Source organism: Hypanus sabinus, chromosome 4 (genome assembly GCF_030144855.1).
Source record: "Hypanus sabinus isolate sHypSab1 chromosome 4, sHypSab1.hap1, whole genome shotgun sequence".
NCBI lineage: Eukaryota > Metazoa > Chordata > Chondrichthyes > Myliobatiformes > Dasyatidae > Hypanus > Hypanus sabinus.
Genome location: NC_082709.1, coordinates 143,085,165 through 143,105,533, shown reverse-complemented (window position 1 = coordinate 143,105,533; position 20,369 = coordinate 143,085,165). Strand labels below are relative to the sequence as shown.

Below are 20,369 nucleotides of genomic sequence, written 5' to 3'. Positions count from 1 at the left end.
CGACCAAGGACAGTACCCCTCTTAGGAACACTATCTATAAGTTCCACTAAAAGTCACCCACCATCTTGATGTAGAAATATACTACTGCTTCAATATCTTTAAATGCTGCAGCTTCCGAGCCAGAAGAATTGTGGGAGTGACTTTAGTGGAAGTGGCTCAGCATGGTTTCCTCAACAGTATTTGTAGATGGGCATTACCTGCTGATCTTGCCAGTGATGCCCACGTGACATCAAACAGATAAATAAAACCAAAAGGTTTTATTCCCATAACATTTTCTGTCCTCTCTTGCAGTCAATGCTCACACCCGTATTTCTAAACAGTACCTTAGCTTTCCAAGTTTCCCCTCAGCAAATCAATACCTAATCAACTCTTCCTCTGACTCTATTTTCATTTGAAGCCCTTTCTACTGCCCTGATTACCCAAGGACAAAATTTTCAACAAATTTAGAGTAATCTTTTAACTTACAAGAGGAGATAAATAAAATGTACTAATTCAGTTTTGATTATACCTCCATGTTTATGATTCAATGTTTGTTCACCACTGTGTTCAAATGAAAAATTATTTCATTTGCCCTTAGCTCATCAAGAAAGAAAAACATGCTGTAAAATAATTTCATGCCCAAATTTTCAGTGTGTCTGTTGACAGATAACAAACTTAATTCTGAGCTGTCAGGGAGATTCTTAAGCTAAAAATTTAAGACATGTAGAACTGAGCCAGTGAACAGCTGAATGACATATGGCTAGGTATAAAAATAACAAAAATAATCTTTTGCTTTCAAGTACAAGCATCAAGTGAGAGGGATGATATCACCATTTAAAGGGTTGTGGTAGGGCTTTAACGTTGTTTCTTTGTAATATGCAGTGAATTATTTCATGATTGCAGGACACCTATTTTTAATGGACCATGTAGGATCTGCCACAATACTAAACATTACAAAAGACATTTCATAAGAGCAGATTCATATGGGTTATTCTTCTAAATTAGCATCCCTGATACAGTAGCCTCCATGCCAAAATTTCTGTGTTCCTGTAAGTTCTGCTTCCAGAATGCTAATAACCTAACATTTCTTTTTGAATGCTCTCCACACTGCACAAGTTTGACACAGATGCATTGTAATTAAATAATAATCACAAAAACGACAGGGCATCTTTAAGCTGGGATTAAATTGCTTAAGCTTTGCTCTTTCATTTTTTTTTAGGTATCTATCAAGGCAAAGCAAAGTAGCAGTTCTTTCATCTCTGCAGGAACTCATGTACTCTAGCAAAATGATTACCCAGATTATAAGCATTAATTAAATGAGAAGACAATGAAATACTTTTCAGGTTGCAGAAGAGAAAATAATGCTGCAGAGATGTTTATATGCCTTCATAAGTAATTTTGGAAGGTGGTGGTATTTTTGCCATTAGGCTCACTACAAGTTTTTGATTTGTTAATGTTTGCTTTTGCTGGTTTTGCCATTCTTAGGACTGCATGTGGAATTACACTGCCAACAGACCTTTCTAGTGGAAGTTCTCTCTCATCGGACTCAGATAAGTGGCTTTAGCCCACACTACAGGACTTGAAAAGAAAGATCATCCTCACCTCTATTGGCATGGGGAATGTCGCAGTATATCTACTGAGACCTCACCTTCTTGGCCAGCTGAACGTAAAACAACCTAGGAGAGCTTTCCTTGTACTTTGACCAACATACAATGAAAATTTTAACTGTTCATTGTGTATTTTTAACAACTTCCATACAGACATACAAAATTTGAGCCAGGAGTAAGTCATAACCCCTCATACCTACTCAGTCATTCAATAAGTTCATAGCTGATCTGTGCCTACAATTCTGCATTCCCATCTACCTTTGAAGAAGAGAGTTCCAAAGACTTGAGACCCTCAAAGGGAAAAACGTTGCCTCAACTGTCTTAAATAAGTGACTCATTATTTTAAAAAATTAGCCTCAGCTCTATATTCTCCCATAAGAATACACATGCTCTTCACATCCATCTTAGTCTGTGCATTTTTCTTCATTAGTCATTCTGCTAATTTCAGATATCAGTACAGTAAACCTACCCTGAAAAGCCTCTAACTTGTTGAATATTACTTGATTTCTTTTCTTACAAAATAACAATGTCCAGGTTTTGCTGGTAATTAAAGCTGAACTTGTCCCTCAAGACTCCTTCCATGTTCCCCAGTCCAAAAGGTAATACATTTGGGCATCAGATCATTGATCTGATTGTACTACATATTACCGTGAAAGTTATGGGAAAGAAGGGCAGGAAGGTCTAACAATTTCCACATATTGTCTGCCCTGGTGGAATCCCATGCTGCAAGTGGTCTGGGATCATATGATCAGTGAATTGGCAACTGCTGTATGTTGCCCTGATGTGCATAAAACAAAGTCTGCAATGGACCAAGTTTGGTGAACTAAATTGGCTTGTCAAGTGAAAGAGGCTGTCAGACGTTGTCTGCAGCAAAGTAAGAATGAAACTGTTTTAATTCACAACTCACTGCCAATTTTCAGTGCACTCTGCTCTTCTTTTGTCGATTTCACATGATAGTCGTTCTCTATACAGTAGAGGTCCAAATTTCATCAGTAGCGAATGAAAGACCTGGTGCTGAACTAACGACCTCACTGTATGTGTGCCTCAATGCTGCCTTTAGATCAGACACAATTGTGTGGGCCACAACTGTTCGCAGCCAATTCTTGTAGTTTCACACAGAAATGATCATTAGAACAATCCATTCCACTCTTTGTCCACTTGGCACTGAAAAGATGGATGCTAACTGATCAAACTTTGGATAACACTTTGTATACAATTTCTTTTTCCCCCTCAGTCTTGTTCACAGTCAACATGCCACAAAAATCATACCTGATTGTAAATGTTGCGTTAAATTAGTAGAGTCATTGAATAACGCAGAATAGAAAAAAGGCCCGTTGGCCCAATTCATCCATATGAACAAAGCCCACCCAAGCTGGAGCCATTTGCCTGCATTCGGCACATATCTTTCGACAGCTTTCCTATCCATCAACCTTTCTATCCATATGCATAACCAAATATTTTTTAAATGTCGCTCGTCTCTGGCAGCTTAATCCATAAATGAACCACCCTCTGCGTGACAAAATGCCTCCTCAGGTCTCTTAAATTTCTCCCTCTCCTCTTAACCTTTACCCTCGAGTTTACGGATCCCATCCCCTGAGAAAAATATTTTGTGCATTAACCTCATCATTTTATCCACCTCTACAAGGTCAACTCTCAGTCTCCCATGCTCCTAGGAATAAAGACCTCCCTGCCCAACCTCTCCTTTTAGCTCAGCTCCTAGCAATAACCTCGTAAAACAAACATTTATTAATTACAGTATATCTGTGGAAAGCTTCTCCTCTCTTAATATTCTATTCATCTGCATTCCTTATTCATAACCGTATGCACACCATGATCAGTAAAACAAAATGCTTTTATTGTATTAATTCTGCCACACTCCGCATATCTTTGTACTTACTGAATTCTGACTGTCAGCGTAGAAGAAAGGATCCAAAGGATATTTCACGAATAATAGAAGATGCTTAATGTACCTCAGGCAAATGAAACACAAACATACAATGTTTCTGTTGGGATGAGATTAACTGGAGTCCATTTTTTATCTTCTTTCAAGCACAATTAGTTTTCTCTTCAAATATTCAATTCTGTTTTAGAGTGCTAAGAAATGAAGTCTAAAATGAAGTAACCCTAAACGTTTATCAATCATTGAACTCAAAACATATTATTTTCAGAAGCCAACTAAATGTATAAACCAAATCCATATAGATCAATTCAGAGTTAATTATGATGATACAGGCTGATACAAAATTTAATAAAAACTACTTGTTACTTGTCAAATAATAAGACTGAATAATAAACATTTTCTTCTATGAACATATGTTTCATTCTTTATTGGTTGAGAATTTACTTATCATTAGTGTCACTGCGACCTAGAAATTCATTGCTGCTTAAGCCATCTATGCCAGAAAGATAAACAGTACTCTGCTTCCAATGTTACTCATTCCAGTCAATGAGTATCAGAAGCAGAGTATGCAGAATGGAATGAGTTTTGGAAGGATATTACAAAAACTGCCACCACCATATTGTGCAAGTTACGCTACTAACCAGTTACGAACTTCTAAAGGCAACACGAGTGAATCTGCAGATGCTGGAAATAAATAAAAACACAAAATGCTGGCAGAACCCAGCAGGCCAGACAGCACCTATGGGAGGAGGTAGTGACGACATTTTGGGCAAGGGTTTCGGCCCGAAACGTTGTCTCTACCTCCTCCCATAGATGCTGTCTGGCCTGCTGAGTTCTGCCAGCATTTTGTGTTTTTATTACAAACTTCTAAACTTTTTTTTTTATTCAGCACTTTCGATTGAACAGAATACCATGATTTTTTGCAATTAAACGTGGTAATTTTGGTCAATATTAGTATTTGCACTAGACAGAAAGCTGTTGTTTTCCAACTGGAACTGCAGTTTAAGCACACAAGGATACCATTCATTCTACCTTGTCTATGGTGACTATTTACTAATCAGGAACTCACTCTGCTCTTCTGTTTATTTTCTAATACTCTTCACCTTCCTGGAGGAAACGGGAAACAAAATTAACCCGAAAAGCAGAAATGGATTAAATTTATAATAAGCATTAAAAACAAGACTCAGCAGGTCAGACAGCAAAAGTTGGAAAAAGAAAAGGAATTAATGTTTCTTATTTGCATCTATGGTGCGTGACTGCTGAGTGTTTCCAGTGATTTCTGGTTTTATTTTAGATTTACAGAATCTTCAGTTTGTTTTAAGATTTCCACTGCTGAGACTCACTGATGTTGGGAAATTCTAATGGTTCAGCACTAGGCCCACTGAGTGCTCATATAGGTCTCACATACTCCCTCTACACACTGGGGTTCTGGTTCGTGCATTCTGACACACCATGCCCTTTCTTGCTCCTCCTTTAACACACTGGGGCCCCGTTTCTTGCTCTCTCTTTAATGCTCTGGGGTCCTGGTTGTTGCTCTTCCTTTAGTATACTGTAGCTCCATTCCAACGCTTCCTCTAACACACTGGAGCTCAACTTCCCAGGTCCCATGTTCTTTTCAACTCTCCTGGTTCTGTTTCTCATGTTCCCTTTGAAAACATTGAGCCAACTCTCCTCCACCCCCTTTCAACTTCCTGGATTCAATGGATTTTTTTTTACATTTGTATGATACTTTTAAATGAAACATGACATAAAATGTGTTGGAGTACAATAGTCCAGGGAATCTGACAGTCCAAGTCCAAAGTGCAACCGATTATTGCAGGTTTAATGCAGAATTTGAAGTACATTGGACACAATTAAACAATTTAACAGAATGTTTTAATGGAGGGTTCATCAAATTCACACTCTGTGGGGTATAAAATGTGTTTTGAATTTATAGATAGAACGGTGGATGGAAGAGCAGGGACCGGGTCAGTACATATTAAAAGGAAATGGACATGACCAGAGAAAAAGCCTGTACTTGGATAATGAGAAGCAAAATTAGACCGGAAGAGTCAGAGTTTAATGTAAATATTTCACTAGTAAACTTAATTAACTCAAGAAAAGACAGTGGGAAGCAATAACTAAAGGCATTGCTTCTGAATGCACGAAGAATGAAATAATGGCACAAACAAGACATATTTACAAGGTTAGAGAGTTTAGGAATGAAATATTCCATGGTACTTGACATTTAGAAATGCAAGGAGGATAGGAGTGATCGTGGTGGTGTGTGAAATGTGCCCATGTTGGTTAACTTTGATAGTCATTAGCAATGACCTTGGACAAGAACAGTGATCAGTAAGTGGATGAACATCAGAAATAACAAGGGATGCAGGTACTGGTTGGAATACTAATAGGCTCCATAACAACAGAAACACAATTGGAAGGAGAGAAGTAATAAATAGGTAAGAAAAGTTAGTGCAGTTTTAGGGCAATAATCATAGGGTACTTCAGTCTTCAAATACTGTAGACTGGAAAAATTAAATTCACAAAGGTCATTTGCAGTTGGAAGTTCACAGAATGCATTCAGGACTGTTTTGTAGAAAGATACTGCTGCTTGATGAAGTGCCAGGCTATATCAGATCTTAACTTGACTAATGAAATGGGTTAAATTAGTAAGCTCATAATGAAGGACATTTTAGTAATGTCAAAAAATAATTTTATCACAGTAAGATTAAATTTTGCATGCAGTTCAAGAGATACACGTTTCAACTAGGAAGACTGTGAACTTAAATCAATTATGTAGCAATGAGGGTGCACTGGCTAAAGTACTGGAGAACTTGGATTAAAAATGGACAATCAAACTCGTGCATTCGATGAAAAATCTGATTTCTTCATGTATATACTTTCCCTTAAGAAGTTAAAAACTATAAAAATATCTGTCAAAACACAAAATGCTGGCAGAACTCAGCAGGCCAGACAGCATCGATGGGAGGAGGTAGTGACGAAGTTTCAGACTGAAACCCTTGCCCGGAACCCATAGATGCTGTCTGGCCTGCTGAGTTCTGCCAGCATTTTGTATTTTTATTTATTTCCAGCATCTGCAGATTCACTCGTGTTGCCTTTGAAATATATCTGTCCTTGGCTTTGGAGTTTACACCTAGTATTAGATTAAAGAGCCTTATAAAAGTTGATATGAAGTATGTTTATTCCGAAAGGACAATAAATGTCAAAATAATTGATAATAGAAAATAATGTGTTAAGTTAAGAGATACATTTTTCCAATAGGTACACAAAAGGAATGTGAACAAGAAGGAAGAGAACATCAAATTTAAATATGGGCCATGATATTGAGAAGAGGAAGTACTGGAGAGACAAGTATAAATAAAACAAACTTCAGGAGCAGATGTTCAGCATCTCAATGTTCTAAAATAACCAGCTACAGAGATAGAGGCATCACTGAATTCTCCAATATTCCCTTTCTCTGCAACAATTCCAGCAGATTGGAAGATATATAGATAAACAATGCTCTTTAAAAGAGGAAAACATTATAAACTATGGAGAACATAGTTTAACTAGTGTTATTAAAGGAATACTGCAATTCACCATCAATTTACTTTGAAAGCCATTTTCATTAAACATATTGATGAAGCCAATATGTTTCTAAGAAGGAAGAATGGTATTTAACAAATCTAATGGAGTTCTTTTCAAGCTGTAACTAGAAGGGCAAATGGGGAAATGCAACATCTCCATTGACTCCTGGGAAGCTCTATCCCATGCCCAAAAAATGGAGGAGTAATTGGACTGGAACTGAGAACCTCAAGACATGTGTCAGGCGCACACAGAACCCACCACCTTACAAGCTACATACCCACCTGTCCATTAATTACCACCTGTCTCATGTGTGGAAGAGCATCGGTTCCGAAAAAGTCTTCATCAGCCACTCAAAACCCACAAAATCAAAGTGTAAGCAAGTGAGCCTTTATCCTGAGATACTGCCAAGGAAGAGATGGCAGAACCAGAATATTCAAAGGCCAGATTCAAATTGTGTAGCTTAGTACATAAGGATTTATAGATCCTCAGTGCAGCAGGCTGTGAGGATGTCAGATTAAGCTGTCCTTGGTAACATCCTGGCAGCCTAACATACTGTATTAAGCATGGGTATAACTGTGAATCTGTTTCAAAGAAGCATGAACACCTCATCCTGCTTCCACAGTTTGGATTCTTGATCAAAAAATTATCTTGGAGCACTCTGAAGTGAAAAGCAAGAATCCGAACTCTTTACCATTTTGAACTCCTTCGAGACATCAATTGACTGGATTCGGAACAGATGTAGACCTTGCTTTTAAGTTAAAGTGGACATTCCTGTAGATCCAAGCACCGAACTTCACACACTTGGATATTCTTTAACTTAAGAAGAAGCAGAACTTGCGAAAGCTGCTTCTGCATGAGTGGCCTGCGTTATGACACCTCTGTGCCTGCACAACTAAAAACCACGAGGGTGGCATTATAGAGGTTGCATGGTGGTACCCATGTGTACAAGCATCAATGATGTGTTGAGCTGCTGAATTTCAGTATCTATATACTAGAGAGGACGGTCCCCAAGTCATTTATAATGGATACACCGCCAATAATTAAACAGGAGTAAATACATTTTAAAGAATGACACTGCAATACTTGCAGGCTAAAAAATATATTACAGGCAAAATGTTTCTCAATCTAGAATAAAGGTGGTACAAAGATCTCACTGGATCATCCTTTTTGCATTTCAATTGCATCATACAATACTGATAATCGCTGAGGCCCACTTTCCCAGTAGTCTTAAAAAGAAATGAGTAACTTATAGGACTCAAAACATATTCTTATTCAACACCATATTAATTCACCTCCTTGAATACACCATTCTATTCCCCTTCCGATTATTGTGTTGGCATGCTTTACAATGCTTAGAGACCAAAACTGGCAGAAATCCTGTTGCCACTGGCAACCATAAAGAGAAGCCAGGACATACTCAATTTAAGCAAAAGCTATTTAAATATGAATTTAGATTAAGTGCTTGATGTGTAGATAGCCAATTATGACATAGCAAGTTTTAAATTGTTTTACAACTAATCTAAAGTATGTTACCAATTTGGGAATAAATTTTCTTCTATTTTAATACGGATTTTTCTGTTTCTTTCCTCAAAATGGCCCACATATTAAAGAATGGGCACGTGCAATTCCTAAGTTTCATCAGCGGGAAGAGCAAAACAAAACCAATTGATCACAATGCAGCTTTGATTATTACTTCAACACTTGCATTTAAATGATTAGCGGTAGTCCACTGTAATGCTACAAAAGCTGTGCCTTCAATTATAAGAAATGCAATATTTTGTACAGTTGTTATATTTAAGTTATACAGTTAAGTTGTACAGTTGTACAGGAAAGCTTATTTTGTAGAGCACACCTGACTACACATTGGAAAGTACAAAATTCAAACCTTATTTGTGACTTGTCAGCCCAAGCCTGGTTGTTCACAGATCATTTCCTGGGCACACAGCCGGCTTTATTATCTGTGAGTCAACATCTACATTTCTGAACAAATCAGAAGGAAGGTCATTGAAGAAAAAGCTGAAGATGCTTGGGCTCTGAAACTATCCAGATATACAATGCAGCAATGTGTCAATGGTGACATTAATTGATAGTGTTCTAATTTGTTCTGTATTTCATTTAAAAATGTTATTTGTTACTTAGCTTGTCTTTTTAAAAAAAAACTATTTCCTGGAAATTTCACCTAATTGGGGCAGCAACTTAATTGGGTCAAAATGTGCTGGTCCCGATGTGTCCCAATTAACCGGAATTTAATATTCAATTTATACAGATCATTAAGAAATAATAGTCAAATATAGAAAAAAGTTACAAGAGTAAAAGGAATTAAAATAAGGCAAAAATAGCACTAACAAAAATGCTGCATAAATGTATTAAGCACATTTTTAAGCACATTTTCATATAAGGCTAATGCTTTTAAAAATAGAGGCGTAAGTTTTGTATCTAGCCCCATTTTAAAAATTGCACTGCGTGTTTGGCCATCACAAAGTGTGAAGTAGAATGGGCTTTCTTCCATGATCTCCTGCACCTCCAGAGACTGGATTTGTTTACTTCACTCTTTATAATCATATTGTGCACATGTACATGTCATTTATCATGCATAGACAGACACCACACAGATTTCCCCTTTTATGAAAGAATTTAATATTAATATTGTTTTCACAGATTTAATCGTTGTTTGCTGAGTGACTGTCACCAAAGCAACTTATCCATTGCTAGTGTATTCAATTTTTGATTCAAATCAGTGAAGTCTTTTCTAGAATATACTCACCATTACATAATTCTTGAACGGTCCCTCGTTTGTCTCGTATGACTTTACTGATATACCTGGAATACATTTAATTCTGTCTCCTATTTTCACACTGCTTATTTATGTCATATACTTCCTTAGCCACACCAACCTCCTATTTCAGGGTGTCAGATACTGTATGGGAAGTAGCATTAGTACATGAACTCTATCATACTGATTAAAATATCGCTCTCTGTGGCACCCATCATAAATTTGTGTTCTATTTCAACTATATCTGCTCTTCCTGCAATACGTGGCTGAACCAAGCTTAATTATATCTGTCTTCCACACATTGGCAATCAGCAGAAGTGAAACCTTTGCTGTAGTGTAACAAAACATCTGCAAATACAAAAAAAATGGCTTTTACATAAAAATGCAATAAAATATTTCATTATTAAACTCAAGCAACACTGTTTTATAATTCTCAGTGATCTCTTCATCACATCAACTGACTCCAGATGACAGGTTTGCTTCTTTCCCTTCACAATTGCCTCCATTGTCTCATTAACTAGTTGCATTCAATTTGCCTCTACCTTCAATTCAAGAACTTTTCATACCTTACAGCTTTAGATTGCATTTCAGGTTGAAGACCTGTCACACTTTGTCAATGTTTCCAGCATTTTCAGGTTTTTGTTCCTTGATTTCTTGTTGTGGGCCAGAACTAATGGCTGCTTAAAACTTTTTTCTGCTGACACTTTCAAATGAATCAGGTACTTCCTCTTCTGGGAGTTAAGTTTTTCTGCAACCTAATTAAAAGTTTTCTGAAACCAATGGCTCACGTTAAAATTTTCTACCCTATTTTAAGAGAGCAACGTCCAAGTAATTCCAATAAACTTCAAACAATGGTTTCACTGGCCGGCAAGAATTATCTCCAACACTGGTCAAAAAACTCGTATCAAGTTGACATACGGTTGTAATTTTTACTGTTGCAGGAAAAGCGCACATGTGAATATGTAGATATGGATGAAGTTCATTCCTGCTGCCACTCCTTACCCTGTTCCATATCTAACTGCCTGCAAACACTCAGAATTGAAGAAAATACACCAGGACCAGGCACTGGTAAAACCACACTTCTGCAAAGAAGGTATAACATTGATATGTTAGAAGGTACACGATCGTTGAGTTAATTTTAAAGTTATTTTCTTTGGTTCACATATTTAATGTTTACCAAAATGAAAATCAAGTTTTTGCCCCTGAATTTACATGTCAATCTGAGTGTACAAAAGAAATATTTGTCAACTGTAGGTTCACCATCATCACTGATAATAATGTTTTCCCAGCATGTCAAAAATTGCATTTATTTATCTGTGCATATGTGAATATTGTTTCAGACATGATTTTACAATGTAAGCAGTAATGACAAAGCTGCTCCTCTATTTTCATGCTAAATTATAAACTGCCAATGGTGAAATGGTGCCAACACAATCTGCAGTAACAGCCTGTTAATCTCCCTTGAATAATCTGGTTGAATTTTGTGATGACTTTAGGTTTTGGAGCTGCAGAAATACAAATATGGCTATTCAACAACTCTGTAACTATTTGTACTCTGCATATAACAGCACGGAAGGAATAACAGCTTGCCAGAAACCGTACTGAAAAGAATAACTTGGTGACTCAGCAACTCTTACACTTTGAATTATCTATATTAGCTGATGCTTATTCTATAGAAAATAAACTTCTGGCCCAGAACAGGTCAGTACATCAATATACAGAGTTCCCCTTTACGAGGCATGTTTGTGAATCTTTACATTTTAAATAGCGTCTGGAATTACAAACTGACAATGGCGCAAAACAGCAAACTACCTCAGTTGATTTGATATTCAGGGAGTAGCACTTTACACAGATTTGTTGAACACAATAGCATTCTAGTTTTGTTGAGATGCACCTTTTCAGCAAAATCTCACTTACTGTTTTCAATCCTTTGTGTACAACCCTGCTAATTAATGTTCTTTATTAAATAAACTGAGATAACTTACATTCTATGTTCTATATAAAGCACAGCTTTACTGAATACCAGACACACACAATGATGGTGCTTTTTAAATGAATGCTTTAGTAGCGAAGACTGGATCATCTAGTTACCCATTAACACATTCCAACTTCCAGTTCTGTTAAATTCTTCTGAGCTAACAGACCGTGGATCAAAATAGGACCTTCTGTGATTTGTATTTTCTGAATAAAGTTGTTTAATCCTCAAAAGATTTGTATATTTGTGGTCTTATAAAACTAATTGTCAAAGTGCACTTACAAAATGCCAATAAACCTATCCTGCATGTGAAATTGTTTGGAAATAACTAGCAACAGATTTTCAAGATGTAAGCCAGATGTTGCAATTTTAACACCAGCAAAACTGTCAGTGTCGTTTGTTACTGCCATACAAAACAGTTTTAGGATAAATGACATCATTTTACACGAGAGCAGAATACAGAATGTTATACTGCCAAGAAGTTGGGAGTTCACTCTCCATTACAGTTCCTTTTTCTCCATATGACTTCTTTACAAACCATTCCCCCTCTCTCCAGATTATGATCCATCCCTGATCAAAATGGTATAGATGCCCTGGCAACTCTCTATCAGCAACACTGCAAAACGGGTTCACGAGAAGCCTCTGAGAAAGCCCAGCGACGACACAAAACATCTACGAAACCCTAAAGCTGATGTTTCACCAACTAACATCAGCATTAGCAAGATGAACCTTGCATGATTTTTCAGACTTTGCTCTCCTGTCTGGTTGGCCTCCAAGGTCATTGCCAGAGCTCACAGAGGAGCGACTGCTGATTAAAGAAAAGTGCGTGTCTGGAATAATCAGATTAAAAGAAGTATTTAAAATGCTGATTCAAACAGCTCTGTTAAACTAAATGTGTCAAGTTACCACATGGTTGACTATTAGCATCATCTTGCTTTCCATCTGAACATCCTGCAATCAAAGATTTGCTTGATTTATTAGCAGAAAAAATCTATTATAAAAATAAATCCAAAATTCCTCATGGTTATTTTTGAATAATGCCCTTGATCATATTCCACTCAATAATGACATAAAGTAAATATAGCCATCATACTGAAGAAAGTTAGTGATACACACATTGTATCTATGTGCCTTTTAAAAAATATCCCATGGATCCTAGCACCTTGAAATAATTTTCAGTTGAATCTGTTCTTACATTACAGTGATGATGCACACAAGAAAGACTTAATGGCTATACACTGCTTTGGAACATGGTAATGCCAAGAGGCAGACAAACTGAGTAGTGGGAGATTTCAGTAAAACATTCAAAATTCTAAAGGACACGTCAGAGGAGAGGAGTAATAAAGTGGTGTTCACATACCAGTATAAGGCTGGCTATTTAGGAGAAATTTGTTTAATCAGGGGGAGTGAACCTTTGGGATTCTGTACCCTGAAAGGCTGTGGAGATACTGACCAAACACGAGGAAATCTACAGATACTGGAAATTCAAACAACACACACACAAAATGCTGGTGGAACACAGCAGGCCAGGCAGCATCTACATGGAGAAGCGCTGTCGACGTTTCGGGCCGAGACCCTTCGTCAGGAGATACTGACACCGTCTTTGAATAAACATAATTTAGGTGATTTCTGGATATCAGGAGTATCATGAATTCTGAAAATACAACTGCTGAGGCAGATCTGCCACGATCTTGTTGCATGGCAGAGCAAGGTTACAAAGTGCTAGATGACTTGCTCTTGTTTCTATTCCCTGTCTTCTCAAATGGATCCTGTTCATTCATCTACCTAGCTAGCTGTTTGATATAAATGCTGCTTATACAGTCCTCACCTTCTGTCTTTATAAACTGGATGAAAATTCTACTAGGTTTATGTAGCTTATTAGAATTCGCCAGGAAATGGCCAAAGCATTACAAGGAAGTTTAGGTACAATTTACATCCAACAATCAAGTCTCAGCTATTTTTGCATTGTTTTAAAAATATCAGAGCCAGGCCCTCCCTCAATTCCCGTTTATAGAGCTTTGAAAAGTATGTTCAAATTTAGCTTTGACTGAGCTTAAAAATACTTACAGATCACTTTTGCCATGTTTTAAATGTTAAAATATTTATTTTAAAATATTATTTTCACATTTTTTCAAAATATGATAGCTTAGTACATTTCAGTTATTGAAATTCATTAAATGTTATTTTTCTGATAGAACCATTTTCAGTTGCATTATTCTGCTTCAAGTAAATATACCATTTAACTTAACAAGAAATTGCACAAATTCCAGGTAGACTTTAAATATAATTATACAATTTTATGAGGGGAAATTTGAAAAAGAAAATCAATGTGGAGATCAAGTACATCTGCACACAGAATACCAATTATGTACAAAGCAGAAACTGTAATTACTAATGCCCAACATTTGGTATATAGTGTTGGTTGAAAGCTATTGCCTCTATGACCCACATAATGCTGTAAATAAAATGAAGCTGGTTAAGGAGATTCTATTACGTATTTATGAACGGTAATGAATTGTTAGCTAAATAATTGTTTTATAAGGAGTCTGTTAATTGTTGAAATATTAATAATATTGACATTTCACATTTCCTAAAATGGGATTCAAATGCTCTCCTTACTGAGATGTGTAATTTATTAAATGTCCTTTCTTGGAAACCAGTAAGCACAACTGAAGGTGGAATGGGCATGAAAATAAATAAACCAGAACAAAAAAAAAATTTGCTTCTCATTTCACCTGGTAATTCTTAACATACGTAGAACCTTTATTGTAACTAGAAAAGCAGTGGTGTAGTTTTTCCATTAACTTTCTCAGACAGGAAACTCAATACACTCAGTGGCCACTTTATTAGGTACACCTGCTCATTGATGCAAACATCTAATAAATTAATCATGTGGCAGTAACTCAATGTATTAAAAACATGCGGACATGTTCAAAAGATTCAGTTAGTGTTCAGACCTAACATCAGAATGGGGAAAGAAATGTGATCTAAGTGACATTGTCTTGTGAAATGATTGTCGGTGCCTGATAGGGTAGTTTGAGTATCCCAGAAACGGCTGATCTCATGGGATTTTCATGCACAACAATCTCTTGAGTTTAGAGAGAATAATGCAAAAAACAAAAGAAGACATTCAGCGGGCGGCAGTTCTGCAGGAGAAAATGTCTTGTTAACGACAGAGGTCAGAGGAGAGTGGTCAGATAGGAAGGCAACAGTAACACAAATAACCACTCTTTACAAGAGCATCCCTGAACACACAATACTTTGGGCCCTGAAGTGGATGGGCTACAGCAGCAGAAGACCACACCAGGTTCCATTCCTGTGGCCACTGAGTGCCCATCATCAGATATTCCCCAATTCCAATCAGAAGGCAGAAGTAGCCCTGCAGTGGTTCTAAGCAAGCTGACCAGTTGATGTACTTGATAAACAAAACACTTCACAACAATCTAATACATAAAAGAAAATGGCCATTCTTACATTTTATGCTTAATGAACATTAAAAAAAATTCCAGAAAGTGTTTCTAATATTTTGGCTATCCAAAACTACCAGACAAACTGCATAAGAGATAGCCATCCTGTATGCTACTATTCAGAATCCTAGACGTTGCAATGGATACAATGCTTTCTAAAGCAAAAGTTTAGAAAAGCAGATTTTAAAAAAATTCAATTATAATTAGTGTACTTACAAATATCATAGCAAGCTGCATAAATGTACCAGCTTTCACTGAACTGTAGCTGTACATATTTTTCACACCAATACATTGTTCAAAATGCAAAGACAAAACATATTGGAGTATATAGCTTCATACAGTTCAGCTACACTGGTTAATTGTATTAATTATTTCACCTGGAGCAGCACATACGCCCTTGAGATGTGTTTTCAATTTTGTACCTACTCATTGACCACAGCAATCTACCCAAGCAATGGCAAAGATTGTTGCAGCTCCAATGACTGGGGTTCAATCTCACCCTACCAATGTGTGGTTTTCCATCATATCTCCCACATATCAATGATGTGCTGGTAGATTAATTGGCCATCACGAATCTCCCCTCAGTGTAGATAAATGGCAGAAGTATCAAAAAGGTGAGCTGATGAGTATGTGAGAGAGAATAAATTGCAGAGCAAGAGGGGAATGGGACTGAAAGATTTTTCTGCTAGGACACAACTATAGATCCAATGTACTTAAGATCCTTCTTCTGTATTGTAAATTGTAACATTACCTGTCACCATAGCTGCTCTATTTCATTCGTTGCTGAAATCCTTTTATATACTTTTGTTAAGAATTAGGAGGAAAAGCGATATACCTGTATTCGCCATTACTTTATTATTTCCTGCTAGTCATCTTATGAACAGACTCTTGTATCTAGCACCACTTTATGTACATATAATCCATCAATGCATCTTATGTATTTATATTTATTCTGCTTTTTACTATTGTGTTCTTTATCTTAGTGAGTTATTTTATACGCTTCAGTGGAGCGCTTTAGTTTATACTCTTTACACTTGTGTACTGGAAATGACATCAAAGAATCTTGAATCTTTAGAGTTTAATTACAGGAATGAGGGAGACTCTTTGCAAGTGTATTAATCATCCCTAGAGTATTGTAAATAGCTTTGGTCTGTTTAGCTAAGAAAGGATGGTTTACAGTGGGAGTGAAATGAAGATTTACTTGACTGGTCCCATAATTGGCAGGTTTACCACTGGTGGAGAGGTAGAGTAGACCGGAACTGTTTTCCTTAGTGTATAGAAGAATGAGAGGAAATGTCATTGAAACATAAAAAAATTCTTAAAATTCATAAAGAACTCATCAGGCTCAGACGGAGGGAGGATTTCTCAGAAGGATGAGTCCATGACTAGGAAACACAATTTGACAATAAAAGGTTGAATTCAGATGAGGATATTTCCTCCCCCACTAACAGGATAAAGAGATTACAGAGCAGTGAACCTTTGAAATTCTCTAGCCTGAAAGGCTGTGGAAGCCCAGCTATGTTCAAACTGCAGACTTCTGGGCATTGTGGGAATCATGGGATATGGTGATAAAGCAGAAAAACGGTGCTGAGGTCAAATACCAGTCACGATCCCAATGAATGGCAGAGCAGACTCTAAAGGTCAGCAGGCTTATTCCTCCTGCTATTTCTAAACATTCTCACGTGCTTATGTTATCAATTTCCTGGCCTCCTGTCTTGCATCCACCCACAGGTCTATCTTTGATATTTTAATTTGTAATGTCCCTTTTAACCATTGCTTCTCCGTGTGCTTACTTACTCTTAATCCTGTAAAATTCTTGTCTTTGTTTTTAAATCCCTCCGTGGACTCCCCCTTCCCTATGTTGTAGCTCCTACTAGCCTGGATTTCCATACTCCTTCATTCTGCATAGTACCGTACCGATTTTTCACCATTTCACTAATGTCCTCAATGCTTTGTCTGCCAAGGCTCAGGTTTCTGGAATTCTCTCACTTCATCACTCACCCCCCACATTCCAAGAATGTAGCTTGGTTTCAGATTTTGTCTGATATTTATCGTGCTGACTATATTTGAAATATAAAATATAAATGCAATGGTGAAGAATTGAAGACCTGCAAGGTTGCCAGTACCATTTCTCGTGCAAAAAAAGCACAACTATCCCACCAGTATACCTTATGAGCTTGCAGTAATGTAGGTTACCTCTGATTACCAGCTACTGTATCTTGCAGAACAAACAGAAATACCACACAATGCTGTAAACCTTCCAGATGCATTTTCATTTCTCTGTAATAAAGACTCAGCAAAACAACCAGATACTGTAAACCAAAACCCTGGATATGATGAGACTAAGTGTAATTGCCATATTGCAAACACTATTATTTACATAGTTGAAATTAAAATGTGTATTAGCAATGTAGCTACCAACTGCCCACAGTAACATTAAAAAATCCTCAAACATTACAGGTTTTAAATAGAACCACCATATTTCATATCTAGCATTAATTAGTTACTTATTATTCCAATGCTCTGCTCCGGACCTAAAACTAAACAGATACATTTATTTAACTCAATTTCCTTCTTAATCAAATCATGGCAAAAATCCATCCACTGGAGAAAATGTTGCATCTGTAATAACTGGAGTAATTCGGCGCCGATCTTCAAGTTATTCCATCTTTCCAAAAGCCTATCTGAGAAATCTATCATGCAGCTGGAAAACACTGCAGTCGAATGGCATGACAGCAAATAACGTCGACTGAATTACTTCAAAGCGTTTGCTTAAAAATATCCAAAAATGCGACTGCTGTGCGTCTCTGGTGTGTTATTTCAAGATAGACGAATTGTGTAATTAAATGCATCAACCAAAGCTTTCTAATTGTATCTAAAAAGAAGGAAAAAATAAATACAATGGGAAAATGAAGCAAGTTGCCCAGCTTGCTCTCGCTACCGAAGAATCCTAAGGGATATGATGAAAATTCGCAAAAAAAACATGACTAAATATAAATGATCAGTCGGGAAACTGAGCAAACAAACTTGCAGGGTAGGGTGGATTGATGGTGAGGCAGGTTCAGTATCAAACTGAGGATCTTTCATGTTTGCTGCAGTAGGTTTCGCGCATCACACAGCAACCAGTACGCCGGGGTTAAAGACATCTTGAAAGATCACCATTTGTCTTTCAATCTTATCACTGCACGGATTGTGAAAATTATCAGTTGTCAAATACATCCTAAATCTCGACAAATAAATAAGCGATTCGATCCGTTTAGCAATCTTAAGCTTTTTTTGTGTACCAAGTGCACGTCGCAAAGCAAAATGCAATTCTCATTATTTTAGTCCATTTTACATGATTGGGATATTTAGAAAAAAAAGGAAATAAATCCTCACCCAGAAAACGAAGCTGTAGATGATAAGGAGTGTTTTAAGACACGTTATCACCGGTTTAGTCTCCATTCGCCGCGATGCCATAATAACCTATACGTTGACGCACCAGTGCCTCTCGTCTACCTCCCCTCCCAGCGCCGGGAGACTGCAGCACTCAAGCCATTCGGCGGCGGCGCTGCATGTCGGGGCCAATCACTAACCCCCATTACGTCAGCTCCGCAATGAGCCCAAAGCGTCCGCTGCCCAGCAGCGCGCGTATTGCCGACAGCGTGATCCAGCGGAGCTGCGCCTGGTGAGCGGGCGGACAGCTCTGCGCTGAGACCAGGCTCGCTTTCGCGAACTTGGGGGTGAAAGTCGGCAATGTGATGTGGTGCAAGCTGACATGGCCGTTCCGCGTAATTCTGGAAAATGGACGGCAAGCCCAAGAGAAACAGGACGCGAAACACAGGCTTTTGGAAAACATTTACATAATGTTTGCAGCAGCATATGTTCAGTGGTGTTATTTACGTATGAAGTGAGCCTCCTCCTACTCATACTTTGCACCAATAATTATCAGATTTCTTTATTCCTAATGTAATGGTTGAATCTCTTTATACGTTATGGAATAAGAAGCACGCTTTTTACAAGTTTGATTGCTCTCAGCAAAGAGAATACGAAATAAAAATGAGGCTGATACTGCAGGCGAGTCGCCAAACATCGCAACAAATGGGTGCTATTCCCTCGTAGCCGGGTAATCCCTTGTCTCGGGCGCTGCTTTAAAGGAAGGCGATGAATGTGTGAGATGGAAATCAATTGATAGAGAATAGAATTTGCCTCTGGATTGTTGCACCAAATAATGAATATACGAGGAATACTGGAAAAATTTGAGGTCATCGTCACGAAACGAGAGATTTAAATCAGATGTTGATAAATTTGCCGACTTTCATTTAACAGCATCCAAACGACTATTTTATAGTCGATTTCAAGACATCTTTCAAATTAGATATTATCATTCCGTCATTCCAAAGCAATGCCGGTAATATTATTTTAAAATAAATACTGACTGAAGAATTTCCGGAACAGCAATAAATAGTGGCTCGAGTTTTCCGTTGAACATCCTGCTCGACCTTTCTTTGCTTACATTTGACATCACCTTTGGCACTACTGATGAAAATAAAGATCTTTTCACCTTCTGCCCACAGGACCCGAGCGTCATCTAGTTTACTCAAAGTATGCGCCACTCACTAATACCAATTAAAGTAGTGCTTGCATGAGTTGGCGAAATGCTATGCTTAAAAAGCACTTTCTTTGGGGGGAAAACATTTCTTCTTCACGGGTCAGTTTTTGAATATTCATGAGATCAAACTCTGGTACAGAACCAAATGCAAAATATCAGAATAAGAATCAGGTTTATTATCGCGGACGTACGTGGTGAAAGTTCTTGTTTTGTGGCGGTAGTACAATGCAATACATAAAAAATGCTGCAAATTTCAATAATATAAAAATTAAGCAAGTAGCGCAAAATAGAGAAAAAAGTGGAGCAATTTTCATGGGTTCATGGACTGTTAAGAAATCTGATGGGAGAGAAAAGTTCTTGCTAAAAGGTTGAGTGTGCGTCTTCAGGCTCCTGTACCTCCTCCCTGATGGTAGTAATGAGAAAGCATGAACAGGACGATGAGAGTCCTTAATAATGGATGCTGCCTATTTGAGGCATCACCTTTTGAAGATGTCCTGGATGGAGGGA

General features: G+C 37.5%; 1 protein-coding gene across 1 annotated transcript in view; it reads right to left on the bottom strand.

Moving 5' to 3' along the window:
* Positions 1 to 18,865, bottom strand: part of tspan7b (tetraspanin 7b) — a 99,913-nt gene extending 81,048 nt beyond the window's left edge. The window contains exon 1 of the mRNA XM_059968242.1: positions 18,650 to 18,865. Within this exon, the coding sequence (XP_059824225.1) occupies positions 18,650 to 18,730 (81 nt within the window). The 5' untranslated portion in view covers positions 18,731 to 18,865. The remainder of the gene's footprint in view (positions 1 to 18,649) is intronic.
* Positions 18,866 to 20,369: the final 1,504 nt, after the last annotated feature.